The 19,768-nt window shown below is 36.7% G+C and overlaps 1 protein-coding gene across 1 annotated transcript in view; it reads left to right on the forward strand.

Annotated features, from left to right (window-relative positions):
• The first annotated feature begins 147 nt into the window (after positions 1-147).
• The window catches only part of LOC149803472 (caspase-3-like), a 60,846-nt gene continuing 41,225 nt past the window's right edge, over positions 148-19,768 (forward strand). The window contains exons 1-2 of the mRNA XM_089953195.1: positions 148-271; positions 11,558-11,615. Coding sequence (XP_089809321.1) covers positions 256-271; positions 11,558-11,615 — 74 coding nt within the window. The 5' untranslated portion in view covers positions 148-255. The remainder of the gene's footprint in view (positions 272-11,557; positions 11,616-19,768) is intronic.

Consider the following 19,768-nt stretch of genomic DNA (forward strand, 5'->3'; position numbering starts at 1 on the left):
ACAAACTTGAATTGATATATAAACAATAGTACTTGTTACCAGCTTTCGCTAATGTTTAAACAGTGATTTTTAATGTAAAAAATTGGCATCAAGATGAATAAGAATTCGAGAAAGACCATCGCAAGTTGGAATTCTCAACTGTGTTATGATTCTCGAGAAAGAGCAGTTTCTAACTTGTCGCCTGAGTGCTGATCGAAATTTTTGGGGGAAAAAAAGGCGTAATAGCTTGAGGATCATATTGGATATCCACGAAAAATGGACACACATCCAGGTAAATGAAGAAATTATTATTTTGTTTCTTCCTCTACTTGTTTATCATTAATAAATAATTAATAAATCTTTGGTTTGTCACAGTCCTCACGTCATACCAATAGTGGCCGTGCACAGGTGCTTCAAGTTTTATAGTAACATTATTTTCGATATGCTTCATAATCAAACGGATGAAAAACATTGATATTGGCCATGGTTTTTCTTTGTAGGTTTCAATGTGCATAAGTGACATGGCTATTGTGTTGTGTGAAAAAAGACAAAGTTATGGCAATGACTGGTCCTCCGTCTCGCTGGAGCTTGACATTAGTGTCAATTTTTTTTAATTTCCTGATCGAACCCATTATCTAATAAACATTAAGTAGTATATGCACGGTTTACGATCTATTACTCCCTCCCCCCGCCAAAAAAACGACGAATTTTATTTGTCATTTCGGTATAGTTTTTGTAAATCACTGTAGTACTGCTACATGCATGGAATAATTGGCATGTTATGATGTGGGGTGGGTGTAGTTTACAGGGAATATACAGGTCCTACACTGTAAGAAACCTCACGTAATAGTTATGTTGTTAGTCAAACTAACAGCATAAATATCCAGTGAGGCATCTTATATTGTAGGACTAGGAAGGCAATTATTTTAGATTTAAGATAAATAATGATAACATGGGGCTTAAATCAGTACAATAGTATTTAATCCATTAAAGATAACATTGTACTTTTCCTATAAACTAGCATGTAATACATTTACAACTGCATACATTTAACTCATTTGGCCAAAATTTTTATTGATTGTGTGTGTTTCAAACATTGGTCAAAACTTTGCAGGATGACTTTTTAGTCAAGTAAGTACCTGAGAAAAACAAAAAAAAGAGGTTTTAACATAAAAATATGGTATTTCAACTTTCACTAAAAGAATCAAACAGGATCTGTAAATTCAAGCTCTTTGCAGTCCAACATGGGAGATTAAAACAAAAAGTAACCAAAATAAAATTTTGTAGATAATAGTAGGAAAATACCTAGGACTAGGAATGGATGGGTACCCAGCCTAGCCACAAGGACCCATGTGAGTATTACACACCCAGCCCAGCCAGATTTTAAGATCTTCCTAGGTTGGTCCCCCAAACCAGCAGTATTAAAATAAAAAAGCAAAAACCAAAAAACAAAAAAAAATGGTTGACAAAAATGGGGTGAGAGAGGCAGGTTGCTGGATACAAACCTGACAGAGTAAAAACCAACTTGGTTAGTACGTATGTGATTCCTAATTCTTTGTTTCATTATAGGGTTTAAAATGTTTGGTTACAGTGATTTTCTTTCATTATGGGGGAGGGATTGATGATTCTAAAGAGCTCATTTATAGAAGGATCAGATTGCCATGCCATCTTTTTACTTATTCACCATTTTCATTTTCAGATAGTTTAAAAATGTATACATGTTGATTGTTATGGAGCTTTATTTTGATAGAACATGCAGCTTCAGAGGTGAGAGGGTACTTATGTAAGCATGGTCAGAGCTGAAATTTGATCTGTACTGCCTAACCGATTGCTAGTTATAACAATTACTTCCCATAGTCTCCACACCTCAAACCAGCCACACAACTGACAAACCAATATTATTTAATTTGAAATCTAGCTTGTTGGGGGGGGGGGGATATTTTCCAGTAATAATAGAACCACACACAGTAACTCATTTTTATATTAAAATCATTTCATGCATTTAGATTCTAAATGATATGTTTACATATACGTTTTGAAGAGGAGATCATCAGCCATTTTCTTCTCCCAATTGTTAGTACCAGTCATCATGTGATGTACTTAACCCCTGCTTGTAGTTTACATGATCTAGTCATGACCTTGTTTGAGTTTTTGTAACCTGTTAAAATAATTTTTAATAGAAATTGTACATGTAGTATCATGATAATTAACTAATCAGCCTCTGAGATGGCATTATCATAGAGGGTCATAGAAATTTGATTCATAATAAGTGTTCAGTTTGGTTTCTGCTAGGATGTGGCTCTCGTCCAATTTTTTGTTAGCATTATGACTAACCGCTCCGGTGGCCTAGTGGTTAGGGCATCCGCCTCGGTTGCGGGAGGTCATGGGTTTGATCCCCGGCCAAGTCATACCAAAGACTTACAAAAATGGTACTAACAGCTGCCTCTCTTGGCGCTCAGCATTAAGAGGTTAGTGTTAGGACTGGTTGGCCTGGTGTCAGGATAATGGGACTGGGTGGGACATCATGCTACATGTCTGTGGCATGATGCCCCAGTGCTAGACATCACTATAAACTGCCACACTGCAGACATCATAGCGATATGACTGTACAATTGTTAAAGTTACGTTAAAAATCCAAATCACATCACACACAGCATTATGACTTTATGGTCTTGAACTAAGTAACAAAAAAGATCAAAAACCAACAAGTTTTGTAAAATTGAAAATATAATTTATTTCCCTAAAACACCAAGTGAAAAACTTACAGTATGGTAAATGAAATCCTATTTGGTCTGAAATGTTCTATCAAGTCCAGAAGTATTGAGTAATCCAAATGAGTTCCAGTGGTATTCAGAATATTGTTCACTATTGTACTGATGTACCAATAGTACAGTACTGATGAATCATGATGATATAATCTAAAAATGTCTTTAGATAAATTCATTTTCTGAAACAGCTATATATTTCCAAGTAATTTGAATAGTCCAAGCACTTTAAAATTCCAATGAATGATTGAATTAAACAAAGGAATCCTCGCAATTAAACACGGCTTAATATCCTTCCAAGACTAATATTAATACTTACAATGTCTAATGCTCTGTAATTTAACTCTTATATATAATGCTAAGCACCGCTTCGGTGGTCTAGTGGTTAGAGCGTCCACCTTGGATGTGGAAGGTCATAGGTTCAATCCTAGGCCGAGTCATACCAAAGACTTACAAAAATGGTACTAACAGCTGCCTCGCTTAGCACTCGGCATTAAGAGGTTAGTTTTATGACTGGTCGGCCTGGTGTCAGGATAATGTGACTGGGTGGGACATCATGCTACATGTCTGCAGCATGATGCCCCAATGCTAGACATCACTATAAACTGTCACACTGCAGACATCGTAGCAATATGAAAGAAAAATTGTTAAAGCTACGTTAAAAATCCAAATCACACACACAATGCTAAGACGTAATACAGACAGCATCATATTTTGATTCTAGAATAATTTGAACTCATAAATATGGTTATGGGCTTTACACTAACCAGTTAGGAACTAGGTCATCCTGGCCTTTCAGGAACCCATTTCCTGAAATCAGATCACATGATATTTACCTGGATTAATAGTACAACTCAAACTTGGAACTTATGAATGAATTTTAAGCACTTAATACAAGAATGACCTCTTCCTTAGAGTGCAAATCTACGATCGTATAGAAAATTAGTATTTAAAAATCTTATTAACTAAATGGCCATTTCAAATTAGAACCATGAAAAGAATACACATAGTATAGATATACATAATAGTCAGGCCCATGTTTTGCAAGCCGCTCCAATACTGCCTCATATAATTTGGGATTAGTAGGTAACACCAATGATTTGTGTTGGGTCTTGCTGCTTTTTTGAGGGGTATTTTTTAAGCTATACAAATTCCAATTTGAAGCATTAGATGGTTAATGTAGCTGAAACTCCCAACAGCTGTGCATTGACATTGAGGACCATGCACACCATGGTGCAAACATTGATGCAAAACTTGTAAGACTTTCACATGAGAGGTTAGCGGTAGTGGCACTACCACCATCATGTGCCATTAAGACTCCATTTGCATGCATTCCAACTGATTGATGCCCGCATTTCTGTACTGTGACTCATAAAGGTTATTAAAACAAAAAATCCTTTGACAGTAATAATGTCATTGTAGTTGCTGAGTGATAAACTGCCAGCATCTTAAAAGTCATGCATTGAATCCCAGTGGTACAACTTGGACAGTGAATGCAGTAACTCCACAAATTGACTTAATTCCGTCTCTGCCTGGGGATTTCAGACTATGAGGGAAATGTTAGTGATGCTCCTGAGGTACCACAGTACCACTTCCGAAAGTCAGGACCATGTAGACTCATAGCGTGCATGTCATGAAAATACTAATGCTTATGTGTACTCCAGCATATTTGTCACGTGCCCCCTATGGTATTATTGCTAACAACAGAGAAAGGCAGACAATTAAAAGATTAAATAGCTCTGAGCTCCCAGTCAGCAAGGCTGATGGTCTAGGTGTGTAAAGTATAAAAATAATAAGGTGAAATGTATAACAGTTTAATAAACTATATCATGGTATTCAACAATTACAGGACAATTTTTCAATGCAGTTGCTTCCAGTCACTACAAGGCCTATTCAAATTGCCAGTTATTTTAACACATGAAATTAAAGTTGAGAGAGTTTCCTTACCATGTTCCTTCTGTGTTACTCGTCTGTAACTTCTGCCTTATATCCCCTTTGGTACTTCCGGTATCCTTGTTTCCATCTCCGGCCCTATGCCTTTGCACTACTGCCTATTATCCCGGCCCTGCTCCTTTGCACTACTGCCTATTCTCCCGTGCTCTCCGTATCTTCTCTCTCTAATCTTCGGGTGGTGTCCTATCCCACCCAGAAAGCTTCCTGTTGATTACAGTTTCATCTTGTTCAATCACACTAGAATCAACACACTCTCACATACATTTCCTCAGCATAATGGCAATTAAATCATTAGATCAACTCCTACACTCACATCTAAATATTCCATACACAATTGTTCTATAATAAAGGCTATACTAATAATATCATGACTCCAGATACATAATACTCGATATAGTAAACTATCAACATCAACAATATTCCTACACATTTCCTACCTTGCGAATTATAAAAGACACATACAAAAATAAAAATGCCTAATTATACGTACGCAAGGCCAACAAAGCCTAACTCTGCATAGTCCACAACTATACGTTCAAATACAAACATGTACAAGGTCTAACACAGCTCACTAATAAATTCAGTTATGTACCACGATGCAACATCATAGCAGATTACACCATCCACTTTGATCCTATCCTAACAACTACAAGCCTTTATTCCAAATCTCATCCGAAGTTCATAAAACTTCTTTTTCCTTCTCTTTTTTATGAGTGCCCAGTTTGTTCTCAGAGTATGTGATGTTTATCAAATCCAAAACTGTACTGATCCCTCCAAAATGAATATAACATTATAATGTCTGGCTGCATGAGAAACCCACCCTAAATTTGACTGTCTTAGTTCTGATAGGATACTGGTGGTCTCTTTGAAAACTGTCTGGGGTATTAGCACTGATATGTTATGTCGGGTTTTCCAGTCTCTAAGCCTAAGCTGACCAGTGACATCAATGGCTGATTGCAAAACAAACAGTTTCTCACCACCACAGCAAGGTTCACTTTGCATTGACTTTGATGCAATGGCTAAGTCATGGACAGGTAGTTTCATTGTTTCAGAATCACTTTAAGTCATAATATTATGTAACATGTATTGACATTACCCAGAGTACTTTGAATTATGAATTCTATCAGAAGACATAATTCTCGCAGAAGACATTTGTAAACATGAGGCAGAAATTGTTAGCAAATTTTTCTCACACAATATGACAGTATTAACTATTGTTTGTTTTCATGCAAAATAAGTATCAAGAGCTCATGGATGTCACATTCTCATAATCTGCACAAGTGTTATTTTTCATAGGAGACAATATCTGTCTCCATATGACTTGCCACCCTCAGAAATGACTTGTAACATGGTATTATTTTCCCCCATAAAAAAAATCTTGTTTGTGGTCATCTGATCAAGGTGGAAATAGAACTGTGGGACATTGATAAATACTGTGGTTTTGGTTTAGTGTGAATGTTCGTTTCACAGCTTGTGGGAATATCAAAATGGATCAGTGATAATGGCACTAATCTGCCTGGTCACTGCATTGTAGTCTAAGGTAATTTCAGGTATGGAAGCCTTATTGTGTGTTGAGTGTATTTATATTGTAATACCTATTGGGAATGGTAATAATTTTGTGGTTTTGCCTGAAAATTTGATGCAGTAAATTCATTGTTAGCAAGTGTAGCTGAAACATTCAGCCATTTTGGTCTGTACAGATCCACAGGGGTGCTATGTGCATACTTGAGTCAGTGCATATAACCTGTTCTAGAACAATGGGCCCAACCACATAATTGGTCAGTACAACATGATTGTTAGAACTGGCACTAGTGTGTGGAGATGGTATTGCCACATACTAATGCAGAAAGGGTGCAGATCCTTGAACTATTTGCTCAGCCTCACTGTGTATGTGCAGGATGGTATTTTGTTCCAGACCAAATTATGCAGATCATATATGCTCTGTTATGTCAGGTGGAACAACATTGTGGAAAAGTGGTTCGCTGGTACTGCAGATGTTGAAGTTTTGGCAAAATCAAGGGAGCTTTGCCATTTGGTGTGCAAACACCAATTGTGGGATCAGCATTCATAACTATCTATTGCCTTCTGAAATGGCTAGACTGCCAGAGGTTGCATGCAGCTTTTATATGTTCTATGTACTTGGATACTGCTATGTGAGAAGGATTCACAGCTTTCAGCTGTTGTTGCCTTTATGAGCCAAAAGGTGTGGAACATGCATGAAAACAGCATAGACAGAATTAACAGCTAATCTGTGGTTTTGTGTAGGACACAAGTGTGTATTTCTTTCGATCATTCAAGGAATGTAAAGTTGACTACAGGTACTGTACCTCACACAGGGCAATGAATCTAGCCGCAGTACTGTGCATTTTATGCTGGATAAGTCACAAGGCTTCGTCCATGCTGGGGTAGAGCATCCTGATTAAAGTGTTCTAGTGAACATTTGGGCAATCCTGGGGTCACAAACCAAAATGCTTACCTCGATAATTGAGCCAGGAAAAGCCTTTATTGTTCAAAAATTGTTTCTTGCAAACATGGAAAAGATGTCTGCCCAAGCTGAGAATGCTGCCAAGTTGTTAAATAAGTACATGTACCAGTCATTGCTTAAATACACCAAGACTTAGCGAACTAGATTATGTCATTGGGGAATCACATTTTTAAGATTTTCTTAGCCTTTGTTACACTTCCTTTGGATTACCACTGTTTTCATGGCTGTGTTTTTTTTCATGACTGTTAGCCCACACCCACCTTATAAGTGTTGAGACCTTTAGTCTCTGCAGCTAGCTACATGGTACATTCCTCTGTCTCATCTCCTAAACCTTCCCCTTTAGATGACGGGGAATCACAAATTAGCAAACTGGGGTTGTCTCCCAATTAAGGCATTGGAACTATAGGCTCATTTGCTTATCACCATAGCCTCACATGTAGAGCATTACTCAGCAGCCTTCTTCAGCCTTGTAAAGGATGAATCTAATCATTTTCCAGTCAGATGACAGAGCTTGATGGAGGTGATTGCCAATACCTCTAAGCATGTGCTATTTTTGTCCATGGTGTTGTTTGCAGATATGCTCCACCTCTACAGGGATGTTGCTCTGGACACATCTAAGGTCTTACTGGAGCATAGTTGTTGTTGTTGTTGTTGTTGTGGGGTTTAACGCCATTTTTCAGCACGATAGGCTATACATGGCGGCCAGTATTAATGGTGGAGGAAGAACCTGGAAAATCCCGGAAAGAACCACCGACCCACGAGAAGCTACTGGCAAGCTTTCTCACATGCCCACATTGGCTGAATCTTAGACTCGAACCGCCGCAGACAGAGGTGAGATGGCAGTGATCCGTAACGAAGAGCGCTTTAGACCACTCGGCCACTCGGGGCCCCTGGAGCATAGTAAAAGCCTTCTTGTGGATGCACCGCTGGAGACTGAAACCCTCTTCAATGTGCTCATTCCCTCTATGGCATCTCAAGATATGAAGATCCAACAACACCAGTCCCTTCCATCTTCTCTTGGCCTTTTGAAAATAGCCATGCTACCATGGCAGATCAGTTATAATCATTTATTACTTTATGCAGGGTATGATTTGTAAAAAAAAATAATTTGATTGGTATCCCAAAAATTGATAGATATTTATATTGCACCACCACTCACCTAGACAATTTGTTGCCTACCATGCCTTATTATATATCTCTGTATAGCATTTTTTCGTTTGTTTCTCAGATATTTTGACATTTTCAGTGATAGAATTTCAAAGGCATTTGCTGATAGAGACCAAGCTCAGTCTCTACATAAGCACTCTGCATATGACCAAAAAAGGAATAAGAGTTGGATGATATATACAATGACTAGACAATATGGAGGATTTCAGAACTCAGATGATGAGGATGAATTCTTGAGCTTTGTACCAGATGACATTAGACAAATACATAAATAGGATACAAGGGTTCATACTGTCTTTGAAGGTCTTTGACAGTTTGGGAACAATGAGGTAGCATTTTCAAGGTCTTGAAAGTTTGTGAAAATCAAGCAGATTACCCTGTTCTTTAAAGTCTTTGAAAATTGAAATAAACCCAAACATTTTAATTTCTTTCCATAATCACAATAAAATTGTCCAGGGTTGTTAGATTCAAGTTTTCCTGGTTTCTTTCTTTTGATGACCCATTCAGTTTCATTTCATCATTAAACTATTGTATTATTTTGCGTTCGTTGTTTTCACATATATCATAATTTATATACAAAATGATTGCAAAAATAGGTCTTGGAAATCTATGTTTTTGGTCTTTGAAAGTTTGGGAAAAGTCTTTGAATTTATCATTCATATTTCTGTATGAACCCTGGATACTGTGAATCCATTATTATGTATCTTTCATTTGCATTGTTTATTTGGTTATTTTATTAAATATATGCAATGGATAATTGTAATTTGGATTTGACCTTGTAAAAAATCAAGTTCATTTTCTGCCTGACCTGAATCTTAGAATTTGGTTTTGTAAACAACATGTTTATCTCAATCGGAGTCCAGAACATTTGAAATTCCTCATGTAATGCTGGGTCTACCTGTTGTTTACCACAATTTTATTATAATTTTAGCAACATACCTTCTAATTATAACTAAGATTTTATATTGTAAACATTTGGAACCTTCCAGAATGAACTTTTCCATTTGGTGATATTTTTTGTTTGTTTACAAGGTCAAGTAGAAGACTTTCGAATCTTGTTTATTTAGTAATTATTCATTTTTCTTGTAAGATCTTAGCAGAATCACTTTTATTGTTATTGTTTCCAGTATTTAATTTGGGCTGGAATTTATTTATTGAAATTAATTAATTCAAGTTATTCTTCTCTGGAAATACAAAGTGCTAAAAAATAATATTCTTGGAAATTGAGACTTAGATTTATAGTGAAATTCAGATAAGGATATATTTTTAGATTGTGTTATTATGATTCAACAAAAGACTGTTGGCACATCATTACAACACAGGCCATCACAGGCACATCAACATTTCCAGTGTTGGATTTATTTTGAAATACTACTAAAGTTTATTAAGAACTTGAATCATTACAACTTGTGTTCCAAATTCTAGGATTATTTGGGACTTAATTTGCAATACCATAATTTTTTTATTTTATATATATATTTCAGTTTGTTTTCTAGGGAAATAAATTATTTGTAGTATTTTACAAAGCTTGTTGGTTTTCACTCTCTTCTATTTCTTTGTTTAAGACCATAGAGTCATAATATTTTTCATTATTTATTTGCCAGATGTGTGGAATTCAAATATTACAGGATATTCTGAATCAGATCATTTTGGGCTACTGTATTTAATTGTGGTATGTGCCCAATAATAGACTTAATGGATCTATGATATAAATGGATGTAAAATGTCAGGCATTATGGATTTCTTTGGATTTTACGACAAAGATGGATAAAATGTAAATTTGTCAACTTAATATGTGATATATTTCACTAAATAATATAATCATATTTTACACTGGATTTGTCTTTAATTTTCCTTTCTATGTATCTGATCTGTCTAATGTGGCTTATTTATTTTTCCAAAGTGCAACTCAGTCACCCAGTCAGTTGGATGTGACTTACAAAAATACACCCTGAATTATAGGAAGGTCAAAGAGAAATTAGGTTGATTGGACTTACAGTTGAGTATGATGTATATGGTACACAGTTAGATTGTTTATATAAACTGCACTTTTTTAAAATGTTCAAAACCTCAGCTTGAATGTCATCATAATGCATATAAGTACCGGAATACCGGGGTATATGGTTGAATATGTCTGTGGCCTCTTACAGCATGAGAATGCATTAAGCTTATTTACATCCCCAAGATTGCAGTGGTGGAAGTGGGTGGGTAGGGACTTTGTTGTTGTAGATTTGCAGTATGATTCACCTTCGTTCCTGGGGCCCCGAGTGGCCGAGTGGTCTAAAGCGTTCTCCGTTATGGATCACTGCCATCTCACCTCTGTCTGCATGGGTTCAAGTCTAGGATTTGGCCAATGTGGGTATGTGAGAAAGCTTGCCAGTAGCTTCTCGTGGGTCGGTGGTTTTTCCTGGGTTCTTCCTCCACCATTATTAATGGCCGCCATGCATAGCCTATCGTGTGCTGAAAAATGGCGTTAAACCCAACAACAACAACTTCGTTCCTCTGGACTATTTTGGATACATTTCTTGAAAATTTGTCCAAAATGTTGTATGTAGGAATTAATTTCATAATTTGTATTCCTACCACACTGTCTGGAGAATTTTATCAAAGTTTTGTTGACTAAACGTGTACTTTGGTGGAGATGTACAATAATGTCTTACTTTTTCTTCTGGTCCATTTTTCTGATGGCGCAGGATTAATATTTTTTAAAAACTTATTAAGAATTTCTGAATAGGGGTATTTTGAGAATTTAGCTTTAATATTGCTTCTGCTTTCACACTGCTTGGAGGATTTTATTTAAACCTTTTTGACAAAATGCATGGTTGGTGTATATGAGCAGCATTGTCAAATTTTCATTCTAGGCCAAGGATTTCCTTGTTAAAAAAATCGTATAAAAATGTGGAAATTTTGAGAATTCAGCTTGTTTATTTAATATTTGTGCAGTTTACTCCACATCATTCAGATATGTGCTGTAAATATTCTGACCATTCATTGATCCAAAGATTTTGAAATTAGGAAGAAAAATTTGTTCTATACAGCATGCCCAGATTGTGTTGATGTGTTGTGTTGTATGTATGCACATTTGGTAAGACTTGTACAACTAACATAAAATAGAGACAGTTTAAACTCTTATCCAAAAAGCCATTTTTATATATCTGATCACTTATTATTTAATATTTGCTATTATTGTAGTTTGCCTTTTTTGTAGATAAAGTTGGCCATGAAGAAACGGATGCCAGGGGTAACCCTGAAGGGCCAGATTACAGGTACTTAGAGTTTTAGATTTAGAAGTCTATGAATTGTATTTCAGATAACTCCTCAACTTGTGTGTATACTTGCAGACTCAAGTTTTAATATTTAATAGGGGAAAAATCGGACTCACATTCTGGTTTATTGAACATTGTCATGAGATGTGTCTCATAACAAACAAAAAGTCACCTCTTATGACATTCTCAAGCCAAGTGGGGGATGGGTTTGGGTGTTTTTTTAAAAGATAAAATCATAGAGTTCACTGTATAGTATTACCATATCTACATCAAATAAATTTTAAAAATATAATGTCCAGGACAGGATTTGGATATGCCTCGTTCAGCAAGTTTGGAGTTATATAGTTCTACAATGGATGCAAGTGAGTCTTGTTTACAGACTATAAACTGCCCTCCATTTCAGACACATTGCACCTCTAAAATGATTTAGTAAAATAATTATACAAATTTACAATAAATTCTCTGATTATAAATTCATGTTTGATGGAAAACCAGTATCATTCTTTTCCAAAATTTTGTCAGCTATTAAGAAAAGCAGTTGCTAAGCACATCGTAAGTGCACTGAAATTTTAGACGGTGAGAAATACTCTTTAGTTATAATTACTTAAATTTGGTAAAATATCGATTACCAGAGTGCACATTGGGTGACCCCACATTCACAAAACTCCTCAGCTTCAATACACACTCAAACTCATAGCTTGTTTTTGTGGATTAAATTAAAGTACATGCGTCATGGATTTCAGATTGCCAATTGAGCACTGGGTATATGTACATAGTTCAAGGGATTAAGTGTTCACTATGTACAGTGGATGTACATTCAATATAATGGAACAAATTTTATTGCAGCAGTTATGGGTTTTATGGTACCCATCGTTGATTTGTATTGCATTCATCCCCACAAGTCAACACAGAAAACATATGGGGAATGCCAAAGTGCTAAAAATATGACCACAGCAAGTATAAATTTCATAGCTTTATTTGTGTGAAATATACAATACCAAACAGTTAACATGATTTTTTTATTTCTCCATGTGATGTGGTGGGGATGCAGAGTCTAGTGAGTGTGGAGAAGATTAGGAAGAAGTCCATCTACCATCTTGCCAGATATCCTGATAGAGTTGCTACTTCCTTTTGCTGAGTCTAGGGAGTGTGGAGAGGATTAGGAAGAAGTCCCTCTACCATCTTGCCACATGTCCTGGTAGAGTTGCTACTTCCTTTTGCTGAGTCTAGTGAGTGTGGAGAGGATTAGGAAGAAGTCCCTCTACCATCTTGCCACATGTCCAGATAGAGTTACTGCATCCTTTTGCTGAGTCTAGAGAGTGTGGAGAGGATTAGGAAGAAGTCCCTCTACCATCTTGCCACATGTTCTGATAGAGTTGCTACTTCCTTTTGATGAGTCTAGGGAGTGTGGAGAGGATTAAGAAGAAATCCCTCTACCCTTTCCACATGTCCTGATAGAGTTTCTGCATCCCTTTGCTGAGTCTAGAGAGTGTGGAGAAGATTAGGAAGAAGTCCATCTACCATCTTGCCAGATGTCCTGATAGAGTTGCTACTTCCTTTTGCTGAGTCTAGTGGAGTAGGAAGAAGTCCCTCTACCATCTTGCCACATGTCCTGATAGAGTTGCTATTTCCTTTTGATGAGCCTAGGGAGTGTGGAGAGGATTAAGAAGAAATCCCTCTTCCCTTTCCACATGTCCTGATAGAGTTTCTGCATCCCTTTGCTGAGTCTAGAGAGTGTGGAGAGGATTAGGAAGAAGTCTGTCTACCATCTTGCCACATGTTCTGATTGAGTTGCTACTTACTTTTGCAGAGTCTAGGGAGTGTGGAGAGGATTAGGAAGAAGTCCCTCTACCATCTTGCCACATGTCCTGGTAGAGTTGCTACTTCCTTTTGCTGAGTCTAGTGAGTGTGGAGAGGATTAGGAAGAAGTCCCTCTACCATCTTGCCACATGTCCAGATAGAGTTACTGCATCCTTTTGCTGAGTCTAGAGAGTGTGGAGAGGATTAGGAAGAAGTCCCTCTACCATCTTGCCACATGTTCTGATAGAGTTGCTACTTCCTTTTGATGAATCTAGGGAGTGTGGAGAGGATTAAGAAGTAATCCCTCTTCCCTTTCCACATGTCCTGATAGAGTTTCTGCATCCCTTTGCTGAGTCTAGAGAGTGTGGAGAGGATTAGGAAGAAGTCTGTCTACCATCTTGCCACATGTTCTGATTGAGTTGCTGCTTACTTTTGCTGAGTCTAGGGAGTGTGGAGAGGATTAGGAAGAAGTCCCTCTACCATCATGCCACATGTCCTGGTAGAGTTGCTACTTCCTTTTGCTGAGTCTAGTGAGTGTGGAGAGGATTAGGAAGAAGTCCCTCTACCATCTTGCCACATGTCCAGATAGAGTTACTGCATCCTTTTGCTGAGTCTAGAGTGTGGAGAGGATTAGGAAGAAGTCCCTCTACCATCTTGCCACATGTCCTGATAGAGTTGCTATTTCCTTTTGATGAGTCTAGGGAGTGTGGAGAGGATTAAGAAGTAATCCCTCTTCCCTTTCCACATGTCCTGATAGAGTTTCTGCATCCCTTTGCTGAGTCTAGAGAGTGTGGAGAGGATTAGGAAGAAGTCTGTCTACCATCTTGCCACATGTTCTGATTGAGTTGCTGCTTACTTTTGCTGAGTCTAGGGAGTGTGGAGAGGATTAGGAAGAAGTCCCTCTACCATCATGCCACATGTCCTGGTAGAGTTGCTACTTCCTTTTGCTGAGTCTAGTGAGTGTGGAGAGGATTAGGAAGAAGTCCCTCTACCATCTTGCCACATGTCCAGATAGAGTTACTGCATCCTTTTGCTGAGTCTAGAGTGTGGAGAGGATTAGGAAGAAGTCCCTCTACCATCTTGCCACATGTTCTGATAAAGTTGCTGTGTCCTTTTGCTGAGAATATCTAAGCTTTGCATGCTTCACTTTATCTCCGAGTCACATGGGATTGGATGTGGCATCAATAAAGTGGACCTGATTTACTTTTTATGACCCCCATCAAGCATGTGCAAGAGAGGTATATTGAGAGAGAGAGAAAGAGAGAGAGAGAACAGGACAGAGTTATCTATGTTATTGCCCTTATCAATTAATGAACACCTTTTAAAAACAAATCTTCCAAATCATATTTTATGTCATACCAGTGCTGTCAGCTAATTGTCAAATAGAATCTGCAAATTCATTTATGGGGGGGGGGGCTTGAATATTTCCTCAGCTTTATACCCCAGAATGACGGAGCATACATTAGAAAAATTGTTTAACTGCATTGTGCATTCCTCTTTATTTACTATAGGTACATGTACCTACAAGCATACAAACATGCAGAAATTTATCTGTATAGTTGTACATGAAGGGGTTACTTTGATATTCTTTCTCAGTAAATGATATTTCATAAAAGTGCTTCTTGTACTGGTTAGTAATGTGTCATAGTTTTGCCTTGGTTTCCATACTACAGTGTATTTCCAAGATCCACTTTGAGCAAATTTTTGAAAGCAGCATTTAAATAAGAAGCGAAAAGTCACACCTTTTTTTTAATCAGATATGCACAAAACATTTTTAGACTTAGGCAGTGCTGGTGACTACAGAAAAAATCACAATCCCAGACTCAAATTCAGCACACCTGGACTACAGTTATACACCTCAGTCCAGTAAGGTGGGAACAACACCAATCAACTGTTCAATCACAAGTGCGTGCTTATTATTGTCTTTCAATCGATCTATTTCATTGCTAAAATTGACTGCATGAACAGTGCTAAAAAAATCTGATAGCCAGATGCCCAGGGCTCCTCTGATGTCCTGCATTCTAAGAAAGATGCCTGTCAGGCTTGTCGAATAAATCTAATTTACATGAGAAAACTTTGATCGCACTGATGAAATGGAGACGTTTTTTTTTTTTTTCAGGATGCTGACCTGCCATAACACAGTGTGTTGTACTAAAATCATGATCTTTACTCCCACAAGCCATGACGTGGATATGTCTTGAAAAATATGATTTTCAATAATCTTTAGGAACAGAAGAAAAAATAACACTTCATTATATGCCTCTTACATGTAGCATGTATAAATGGTAAACAGTCATGATTGGAGAATTCATACTTCAGATAAGGTTTGAAAAGAGACAGTACATTACTGTAATTATCCAAGAGCTGATGCAGTAGTTTTCCTGGGGAAACAAGTTCATCTGGCATCAGAAGGGGTTCTTTGTCCTCTCTTCTGTGCTCTGGCCACTGGCTTCTGCCTCCAGCAATTTGATAAATTTTACCACCTTGGCCCAATAAGATCCCCCTTCACCGCAGACTGTGGCGTCATAAGTGGGTATTATGGCTGGGGCATGGGTTTGCATCCTGGTCAAGACTTTGGAGCTTAAGGCTCATTCCTGTCAAATCTCATGCTGGGAGGAAAAAAAACTCCCAATATTTGAGGTTGTTCCACTCCTACATCCTGATTTCATAATATCTCCCGATTTTTGCAGAAAACTCCAGATTATTACATTCTGTCTGTCAATTTTCATTTCTCCTAAAAAAAAAAATCATACATAGATATTTCTTATGCAATCCACAGATGCCATGTATTGTTGATAAGAAATAATTATCACACTACATAGAATGTTTTTTTCGATCAATAGAATGTTACATTTAAACATTTTTCATGTCAATTTATGATTTTTTAACCTTGATTTTGACACCTAATCCAGCCAGATATCTTTAAAATTGGCAAAGTTATGTTATTTCAAAATCTACAAGACATTTTGCTTTACAACTCCAAAGTTACTTAGTGTTAATAATAATAATAATAATGACCTTATTTAAAGAGGGTAACCCAATTAGTTAAAAACTAATCTACCTTGAGGCCCTCAAGTTGAGGACTCTATGCTCCCAAAGTTACCTAGTGATGAAAAGGTTAAAACCGTACAACAATACAAAAATCTGAAAATAAACCACAAAAAAATTTAAATCACAACAATAAAATTGTCAGCAATTAATTTCAATCCCAAGAATGATCATTGTGATACTATAGCATCTCCATTCCCACCAAAGAATCTTACACTAGTGAACACTTGGCATTACTGGGCCATATATATAGATGGTAATTACTATCATTAAATTGAAAGAAGGAATGAAGAAACATTCCATGCAGCTTATATGCCCTCAAAAACCTAATTCAGAAAAAATAATTTTGTTGTATAGTAAACAATGTTAAATGCCATTTGAGTTGAGAATAAACAAATAAAGTGGGATATAAAATGTGGGAAAAGTAGTTGCCACATATACAGTAGCTTGAGACCATATTTAGGGACTGCTAGTTACAACAAAATAAGACATCATTTATTTGCCAACCAATTGCTGCTGCTTATTTAACACACACTGTAGAACATGCTTTCTTTGAATTATGATGGAGGGCCAGTTATTTTCACAAGATGATAGCAGTGATAAGGATTAACTGTTAATTAGTCATGCTGGCTTTCTTGCTTGTTTAGAGGGCATGTTCTGGGAGGGAAATAAGATGCGTCACAGGGAGGGGGGTAAACTATGCAACGCACGTCAACGCCGAAATATGATTGGCTCAAAAAGGTTATACTTATTGTCACATGAGCTCAGACTTATCTCAGCAGTAAAAATTCCCGAAAATTGCACGCTTTGGAGCCTGTAACTTTTTGGTACAATGCATGAAAGTCAATGATGGATTGATGAATAGAAAAATATTTCAGGAGTAAATCAAGCCATATAGTATGGTTGTGTGCCTTTAAAGATGGAAACTGTAGAAGGAAATCAAGGGTCATGGGTGGAACCAAGTATTTGGAAGTTACATACCTTCTCTCATATAGTATGATAGAGAAGGTCCTATGTCAGAACGGGTCATGGGGGTAATCTGAGGTACTTTTGTCACTCTGTATGATTTTTTCCCCTCTGATTATTGTTTTTTTCAAGCTTACGTCGAGCACCTATGCGTTAAAGCATAGCCACTTAGCTGATGTGCTAGCAAACTTAAACGTTAAATCGAGTTATACCTGCATGAAATCGATATGAAAGTTATTTATTTTCTCAGAAATTGTGAGTATTAAAATCATTATGTCTTTAATCTGCTGAAAGATGATAAAACTAATGCATTGACGAAATTTGAGCTGGTACTAGCAGTTTCGATTGCTAGTCGCACGAGCACGCAATCTCACAACCATTATTTTCATATATTGTAGGAAGAAAAATAATTAAATGAAAGTTGTATACTGGTTATAATAAAAATACAAAAATGAAAGCACAAGATTCTCTATATTTATTCCGAGACCTACTTCCCGAGTTTTGTTGTATCACATGACTACTACATTGACATGTGCTCTCTTATGCAGGGAGCATACGAAGCAGGGAACCAGACTACACTACTTGATGACTCAGACTGGCAAAGCATCTTGTAGCTGTTCTCGAAATAAATATGTTGAGAATTATATGTTCTTTCTGGTTTTTACAAAAGGTATCAGACTTTCATTTAATATAATTGAAAGTTTGTACAACAACATTAAAAAGGAGGTTGTTGTTGATATCACATGACTATTGGACTTACGATGTCGTTTTTTGAGAGTTGTGAAGTCATGTGACTATTAATGCAAATGGCGAGTACCTGGTCAGGTTTCATCGATGCCGAGTTTCATCTAGTCTGTCAGCAGATGAAAGATATAACAAATATTATACTTGACATTTTTTAGAAATTAAATAATTTTCCTATCGATTTCATGCAGATATAAGTCGATATAACATAGTTTAAATTTCCTAGGCCCGCTGGCAGGCTATCTTACTCCATCCTAAATGTCTGAATGTGAAAAAATGGGCTTGGAATATTCAGAGAAACCCGGATTTGAAAAATGTTGAATCTCTGAGCTGAACTTTGGTGCGGAACTATTACACAGTGACATGTAGCTTGAAGCATTGGTTTCAGATCTTAAATAGAACGCAGGAGAAATGGGAAATTGTCATACCTTTTATTATATATTAAGAAACGATAAGAGCCCATGTATCAATACAGGTTTTGGGACTGGTTTATTGAACTACAAAAAGGCAAATTGATTTTACAGAAAATTCAATCCTTGTTTACACAACAATATATAATTTTGAAGGTCTTTGTCAAAATTTAAATAAACCTTTTTGTAAATGTCTTTTAATGATGGAATTTTTAACCAAATCGTCTTAAGGAGTTTTGGTTGGTTGAAAAATCTTGTTTGAGATTTTATTGGCACACATAAATTCAGGGTTAAACTTTTTTCGTTACAAGACAAGATTCTAATACTTTGCATTTATTGTTTTTTTTATACTTTGTTTAACATGCATATATATTGCTCTAGAATTCTTTACAATTAAAGGTTTGAAAGGAAACAAAATAATTTATGCACATTATATTGTTTCCACGTAGCAACATAATGCAGGTCAGCAAAGTAAAGTTAGGATTTGTATTCTGTACATTGAAATGGCTTAAAATGCCAGTTTATAGGAATATAGTCAGATTTGTTTCGTGTGACTCATTTTGTGGTTTATTACATGATTATCTTTTCTGACATATGTTTTCGAGAGTCTTGAAAGAGAAACATCTTCAGATTTGGAAAATGCATGTTTTATAATCCAAAATGTTCTTTAATTCCATTCAGTAATGGTCATATGTTCACGTGAAAAAATTAATTTCATCCTGGAAAAAATCTGGAAAAGACCTGGAAATTTATATTTAGAAAAGTGTGGGAACCATGTACTGATTCTCCGCCATTTAGCTCTGTTTCATGTAAGAGAGATCAATCTGCCAGAAGCAAGCTTGACAACTGCATCATCCAGGATAGGAGGCAATCTGCTTCTAGGGCTTATGATGCAGAGGGAGTATCTTCTGTGATTGGGGAAATCTATTGATCTTTGCCATCACCCACTGAGCAGCAGATTTCCGTTTCTCCCTTTCTGGGGAAAGATTCTGTTCAGTGTCCACTGCTGAGGGTTATAGTGAAGCCTTTTCATACTTCAGACACTCTCAGATTCTAGAGGGTTTCTGCCATTGGGTGAGACACTCTATTCTGAGCTTCAGAGACCGGTGTCTAGCTCTCTGATTCCTAGATGGAATCTTTCATGTGTTTTTTTTTTCTTTTCTAGACATTATAAAAAAAACAACG

The sequence above is a fragment of the Sinohyriopsis cumingii genome, chromosome 3, assembly GCF_028554795.1.
Source record: "Sinohyriopsis cumingii isolate HCF-2022 chromosome 3, ASM2855479v2, whole genome shotgun sequence".
Lineage (NCBI taxonomy): Eukaryota > Metazoa > Mollusca > Bivalvia > Unionida > Unionidae > Sinohyriopsis > Sinohyriopsis cumingii.